Source organism: Rousettus aegyptiacus, unplaced genomic scaffold (assembly GCF_014176215.1).
Source record: "Rousettus aegyptiacus isolate mRouAeg1 unplaced genomic scaffold, mRouAeg1.p scaffold_m13_p_4, whole genome shotgun sequence".
Classification (NCBI taxonomy): Eukaryota; Metazoa; Chordata; class Mammalia; order Chiroptera; family Pteropodidae; genus Rousettus; species Rousettus aegyptiacus.
This window is the reverse complement of record NW_023416307.1, coordinates 125,847,013-125,854,454: the sequence shown is the minus strand read 5'-3', so window position 1 is coordinate 125,854,454 and position 7,442 is coordinate 125,847,013. Positions and strand designations below refer to the sequence as shown.

The window sequence follows — 7,442 nt, the reverse complement described above, 5'->3', positions numbered from 1 at the left end:
AAAGTTAGAAGTTTGATTTACATAAGAAAAAACAAGGTAGAATTTAAAAGGCATAAAAATAATATGGAATAGCAGAAATGCAAACATTTCACATCAGTCTGTGGGTCAAAATCACCAGATGAACAGATTAAAAAAGTAAATACATATCAGATGCTGAAAACATCTGATGAAACCCAAAGTTATTCATAATGAAAAGTGGACTGAAAGAGAACTTCAGCAGGTTAAGAGGTAGCTATGAACAAACATCATACTGCTATATTAGTAACCATTATACTATTTTGCAATTTTTCCAGAAGAGCAGCTGCAAACACCATGAAAGAGAAAAGCCATGGCTAAAAGTCTTTGTAAATTCAAAAGAAAACATACCAGGAAACTTACGACATGAGAAATCCAATGATTTCTGGTTTGGGGAGAAATGGGAGCAATGGAATGGTGCTGGAGGAGTTTGAGAGAAAATAACTGATGCAAAACGAGGGGGGAATGGAAGGACTTGAGAATGATTTGTAAAAAACCCAGACATCTGAAAACATTATATGGTATCCCTAGGCAGATTTTTAATTTCAAAGATGAGGTCTAGAATCTGCTTACTATAGCCAGACTTCACGAAAGGAAAAATTCTTTTCACATGAGGTGCTAAGTTTCCAGGTTGTAGGATATTCTATGTAAAGGACGATGGAAATTCCACAGGGCCTCCAAGTGGGTAGCCAGAATCGTGTATATGTGTGGAAGGGCAATTTATTCCTGAAACAGGCGTCTCCGGGCCTTGCGCGCAGGACCCGGAGGGCGCTGGAGGCGCGCGTGGGGACCGGGACTCGGGGACGGAGGTAGAGGTTGGAGTGGTGAGCTCGGGAAGGGCTCCAGAAGGTGGAAGTCCAGGTTGAAGTAGGGACCAGGAGAACGTCTCTCTGGACTAGGCGTGGGGGCTCGAGGCATGGGCTCTGGGATGGGGCTGTGCGAGTCGGGGTTGTACGGGTGGGGGCCGGCCACCCTTCTAGCTGAGCGGCTGAACCCGGCGGCTAAGCTGGCTGCAGGGTCCATCCAAGGCGGCGGGAACTCACGGTCAGCGTCCTCCTCATAGGCCTCTTCTTGGGCGGCGATCTCTGGGACACATGCGCAGAAGAATCCCTGTTGGACGGCAATGTCTTCCCTCGGAGTGCATGGGAGAGCGTCGGGTTCCAGAACCACAGGCGAGTGGCCATGAACTCCCAAGCCTTCGTCTCCCGAACCCAGGAGGGCCTCGGGGACCAGCATGAGGTTGTGACCTCCAAGAGACACTTGCAAGACAGACGTTGGTTCGGGCTCCAGCACCAGGTCGACGTCGTCCAAGGGCAGCTGCAGGGCACAGCCCGCAGCCAGCACCACCACGGAAGTGAGCGCCCCTGCGGCTGGCGGCCCCGCGGGATCTTGCAGGCTGGACGCCGTCCCGGACTCAAGGTCCGCGGGCTCCTCAGTTCGGCGGCGCTTGGCGGGGCCGGGTTCTCCTGGCTGAGGTCCCCACCGGGGCGCAGGGTAGGCGCTGGGGCTGCGGAGCTGGCTTCCCATCCCCTCGATGGTGCTTCAGGGTGCGCTCCCGGGGTTTGTCAGAGGACTAGTGTCACTCAGTGACAAGTCTCGATGACTGGCGAGGCGGTCTGGGGGCGGATGGAGCGCACGACCTCGTGACGCGGGGGAGTCCTTGGGGTTGTGGACACGCCTCCCGGGGGTCCTGCAGTCCAGTTTAGGGGATCCGCGCCTAATCTTCGAATCTTCGGCTCCTCACGCTGACGGATGCAGGCAGGTGACAGCCAGTGATGTTGCAAATGATGCCAGCGGAACCAAAGTCGTAAAACGTCATGCTAAGCTCCGCCCTTCGGAGGCTCCGCCCCGTAGAGATCTTGGTGTCTGTGCCGCCCAATGGCCCTGGCTGTGGTTGGTAGGTCACTGTAAGGAAACACTTCTTTAGGCCTCTAAGGGGCAGAATACTTGTGTAACTCATTCTTGGCAGGGGATGGGGAGGGGGGAGGGGAGAAGAAGAAGACGAAAAAGAAAGAGATGCCAGCAATAGAACTTCAAACATTGGTTACCTTTAGGACTCATGTTTTTCTGTGATTTCAGGCATTCTAGAGAAAAGACTACTCGAATAGACCACTCCCTTCTCAGTATAAAACGGATCCACCCAAATGCTCCATGACATTCCTTTAATGCTTGGTCTTTAATTTCAGGAGAAAATGGAAAATACCGATTTCTCTTTAAAAAAAATTGTTTTAATACTAAGGTAAACATTTGTGGCAGTTTCTTTCTGAAGGTTAAGTCTATTTTAGAACTATAATATCAATAAAATTATAACAATCTTAAGATAACGAAATCATTTTACTGAGCACTTATATCTACCATTTTATTTAATGTTTAACGAATGATCTTTATCTTTGAAAAACAAACCCAACACTTTATTGAGGTATGAATGACATACAAAAAGCTGTACATATTTAATGTGTACAACTTGAATTTGGAGATAAGTATACATCTCTGAAACAATCACTGCAATCAGTGCCATGAACATATCTATTACCTCCAAAAGTTTCTTTCTGACCTTTTTGAAAAAATTGATCTTTTTCAGTCTTAACAGGTGAAGCTCAGAGTGGTAACGTAAGTTATCCAAAATTTAATAACCAGTTTGTGTTAGATATAAGAATCAAAAGCAGACTTACCTGGTTTCAAATCATGGACTCTTTACTTATATATTTATTGTGTATTCCTAGGAGTGGATTGTTAATTGATACATGTACTTTTTCAAATTAATAAGTAATGCCCCCCCTTTTTCCATTTTTAAAAATACTTTACACTCCTGTGAGCAGAATATGTTTTCATTTCACTACATTCTTGCAAACATTTCTTATTGCCAGGCTCTTAAATCTTTTTCAACCTGGTGTACTAAAATGCTATCTCGCTGCGTTTTTATTTTGCTTTTCTGATTTTCAATCGAGGTGGATCATTTTTCATATTCTTGTTGGCCATTCCTATATTTGAAATGTTCCTATCGTTGGTCTAATTTTTTATTTAAAAAAATTGGATTTTGACTCTTCCTCCAGTTAATGCAGCACTGGCGCCTTCTTCTTCAAAGACCAGCTCAGATAGCGCCTTCTCAAAAAGTCCGTTTTAATTGAAATGGCTTTCTCCACTTACTCTCTATCACTCTCTTTATGGCCTTCATACTACCACAATTTGTAAGTAAATAAGATGTTTAAACAATGGGCTTCAGACATACTGTATGCCAGTCATTTATCATATGTATGTGTAACAAACATCTCTATCACAGTCTTTCAAGACTTTAGCACTTTATTCACTATAATTCTTATACATTCTACTGTTGGCATAATTTGTGGTGATTTTAATTTCTTATGGATCCCCTCTGTCCCCAAATCTTGGCCCTTTAGTTCTCTTTCCCTTCAACAATATTGTCTTCCTTTCTACCTCGTTGACTCATGCTCTCGACCTTGTTATTATTCCAAATTGTAACACCTCCATAATCACAATTTCAAACATTTTATTTTCAGAGCACCACTTCACTTTCTAATGTAGTCTTTAAATATTCAAACTCGACTTAGTTTAGTCCTTTAAATGTTCCTTCTGCCCCTCTGGAAAAACCTATGGATCCTACTGCCTTTTCACTGAAATCGACACCATCAGGTCCTCACTTCTCTTCTTACCCGGAACTTAAGTTCCATGGACAGTCATTGTAATCATTGCCATGTTTATATCTTCAAGGCTTTGCTGATTAATATATCTGCTACTCTGTGGCTGCACTTGTGGAGAAAAACAGCCCTATTGACTGGTCTCACTTTATATTCATGATCATTAACTTCAAATGGGTTCCTAATGTTTTGCAATGATCTTACTCTAATGCTCTATTCCTCTTACTCTCTCATTGTTCTACATGAACATTGCATGCTTTCCACTCTCTCTGAAAATCTCCAATAGCTCACTCCTTATTTTCTTTCCTATACTGTCGCCTTACTTCGTTTTCACTGAGACAATAGAAGCAATCAGAAAATATTTCCCCAAATTTCCATAATTACATCTCACCAAGCTCCACTGGGGACTATATATTCTGCCTTCTCTCCTATTCCTGTGGACGAAATGTCTGTGCTCTTAGCAAAGACCACTTCCTCCCTTTGTGCAATTGATCTCATTTCATAAAGATAATTGCTTTAGCATCATCAAATTTTAGTTACTGTTAGTGAATCAATATCTTTAAAATATAATTGAGAGATAAACTCTTCCATCTTAAAACAAAAACTTTCTTGACATGACTTTCTCCTCCAGTTTCTACACCAATTTTCACCTTCCTTATATACCAAAACTCTTGAATTAGTCAACTATGCTGCATTCTCTAATTTCTCTCCTCCCACTCTCTCTTGAACCCACTCCATTCAAACTTCTGTCCCTGCCATTCTATAAACACTCTCATGAATGACCCCCATATTATGAAACCCAGTGGTTAATTCTCAGTCCTCTCTTGAGTTATGAGCAACATTTGACACAGATAAGTATTTTCTCCTTTAAACATTTTCCCTCTTGTCATCCAAGATTTTGCACTCTCCTGATCTGTCTTTGGCTTTTTCTTCTTAGTTTTCTTAGCTGTTTGCTCCTCATTCTGAAGGATGGAATATCCCAGGACCCAGCTCTTGGCCTTATCTTTTTTTCTATCAAGCTTCACTGTCTCCTTTTAGTGCCATATGTGGGTTGGTGACTCCCAAATACAAGTCTCCCTCCTGTTCCTTTCCCACCAACATCCAATTGCATCACCATCATTTTCTCCTGGATACCTATTAAGTTGAACTATATATAATTTTCATATTTGTAGGTCAGAATGTTTGAATATTACCAATTTTATATATGTCAATATAAGTAGGATAAACTTCATGTCCAAATTTGAACTCCTCATCTTTTCCCAAGCCCGATCCTTTCAAAGTGTTCCCCATCACAGTAAGTGGCATCCCTTCCTGTCACTCAAGCCAGAAACACTCAAAATTATCCTTGTCTTTCTTTCATACATCATGTCCATTCCACCCGGGTATCCTGGACCATAGCACTTCTTACCATCCCTCCTGCTACCTCCCTGCTTCCACCTTCATCCCTGTAGTGAATTACTGTAGAAACCTTCTAAATGGTCTCTTGCAGCTCTGCTTTGTCTTTTTTTCAGGCCATCTCCACACAATAGATAGGGTGTTTCTGTTAAACCATAACTCAGATGTCACTCCTCTGCTCAAACACCTCAAATTTCACTTAGGGTCAATGCCAATGTTTACATGTGGGCCTACATGTTCTATATGATCTGGACTTCTCACCCCCATTGTGTCAGACTGACTGTCCCCTTGCTCCTTCTTTTACAACTCTCTGGCCTCTATGCTTTTTCTAGAAATTGACAGGCATACTCACAGATTTTGCAATTGTTCTTCTACCTATCCACCTGTGTGGTTTCTCACTTCTTTCAGATCCTACTCAAAGGGTTGCATCTCTTAGGCTTTCCCTGAGCACACAATCTAAAATGGTAATCTCTGATCCTTCTGCCTCCCTTTAATCTTTAGTATTTATTGGTATTTAACATGCTGTGCATTCTCTTTATTTATCTTGTTTGTCCTCTGCATTCTTTTTGTCAGAGTTTAAGCTCACGAGGGTAGTGATTTTTTAACTGTTCTGCTCTTCGCTATATCCTCGTTTTTGGAACACTCTCAGTTGTATGGTAAACACTCAAAAATATATATTGAAGAAGTGAATGATTTTTTTCTTTCATCGGTTGTGAACATTCTCAATCATTATGAATCACTTCAAATATTGATCACCATTACATTATTTTCTGTTTCCTCCCTCTGGAATTCCACAAGTCATATATTAGAACTGACATTCCTCTAGTAATGCCTTTTTTTTTTTTTTTTTAGGCGAGGTAACCCTTGGTTGATCTCACAGATTGCAAGGAACTTGTCATCTTATAATCCCTTACTTTTTAATTTTTTTATTTTTTACGCCTACAGCACCTAGGCTTCCTACGTTGTCTCCCATCCAAGTACTAACCAAGCCTGACGCTGCTTAACTCCTGAGATCAGATGGGATTGGGCTTGTTCAGGGTAGCGTGGCTGTAGACTCCTTTAGTAATTCTTATCTTCTTTTTATAATTTTAATGTCGGTGCCCGTTTATAATAAGTTATAGATAGTGTCTCTAACTCTTCAGCTGTTTCCAATCTGTTTAAATAAATAAATACTATTCTTATTTAAATGTTTACATAGCAAAGCTCCCAATAGTCACTTAAACCAATTTTTTAAAAAAGTTATGTTTTTTTTTTTTTGATAGTGTCTTGTTCCTTAGCTTAATTTGTTCCTTCTTTTACTTTGTTGAAAAATTTATAGATATCTTTAAAATAGTATGGATCTGGTGAATATCTTAATTGTTTGAGGGGTTGATTTGTTATTTCTTCTTTCAGCTCTCTCTCATTTAACTTGGCTTGTTTCCAAAGTCTCTGCTTTGGATTGTGAGATTATACTCACTGGAACTTTATTTCTGGAAGGACTTTGAGGGCAGGTAATAAGGGAGCATTCTTTCAAAGAGGACTTGGGGTGCTGTGGGAAGTTCCTAGAAGCATTATCAAGCAGGGAATTCTTTAAACTAAATTCTCAGTCTCTCCCTTTTGTCCTTCTTGTCTATTGCCTTCCTTTGCCTCTCCTCTCCTTCCCTTCACTTTTTCTTCTTTCCTTCTCCATCCTCTCTTACTTCCTTTCTTTTTTTTATAAAGACAGTGTGAGTTCCAGACCCAAGCCACCCATGGTTTGCACCTCTGTCCAAGAGGCTTACCTGGTGGAATGACCAAGACCCTCATCCCTGAAGGGAGTGAGTCCCTGGTAGCTAATGAATCATCTAGGTCCCAAACCTATACTTTTCTGCCCTCACTGTAAAACTTTCAGAGGAGCTTTAATTTTCCTCTCCATCCAGAGACAAGGATGAGATAGGCAAAAATTTCTACATTTCTCTTCTAAGATTGGATGCTTTCAATTCACCTACTGATTGTGTCATCTTTGAGGGTCTGAGATCTATTCAGGGCTCTCCAGTGCCATTTCTTATCCTGTGTGTACACCTAAGTTTATCTTCTGATCCCCATATTGATTCATAAAACAAAAACTCTTGGCCACTGTGGACTTATCATTTTGGTCTTCTGTATTTCTTTTATTTGACAGCTATTTGGTGATTTTGAAGATGTTTAAAAAATGTATCCAGCACTTTTATATGTTTTATATATGAGTATTTTTGGCCATTCTAGTCCAAAATGGATGTCTTCAGTTATTTCTTTATGTGTAGAGTGTGATACTCTGGAGAAATAGAATTCGCTATTTGCAGAAATAACATCATCATCCGAGGCTGGGGCTTGAGGCTGATTAACTGCTGAGTCTTAATTCTCTGCAGTATGGGAGGG

At 41.2% G+C, this 7,442-nt stretch overlaps 1 protein-coding gene and 1 pseudogene across 1 annotated transcript; both read right to left on the bottom strand.

Annotated features, from left to right (window-relative positions):
• Positions 1-735: 735 nt before the first annotated feature.
• On the bottom strand, positions 736-1,542 carry LOC107513971 (proline-rich protein 23A-like). Its single transcript, XM_016151223.2, has one exon. It carries the CDS (start codon positions 1,540-1,542, stop codon positions 736-738), a length of 807 nt encoding a protein of 268 aa, XP_016006709.2.
• A 4,460-nt stretch (positions 1,543-6,002) lies between these two features.
• LOC118602142 lies at positions 6,003-6,121 on the bottom strand (annotated as a pseudogene).
• Positions 6,122-7,442: the final 1,321 nt, after the last annotated feature.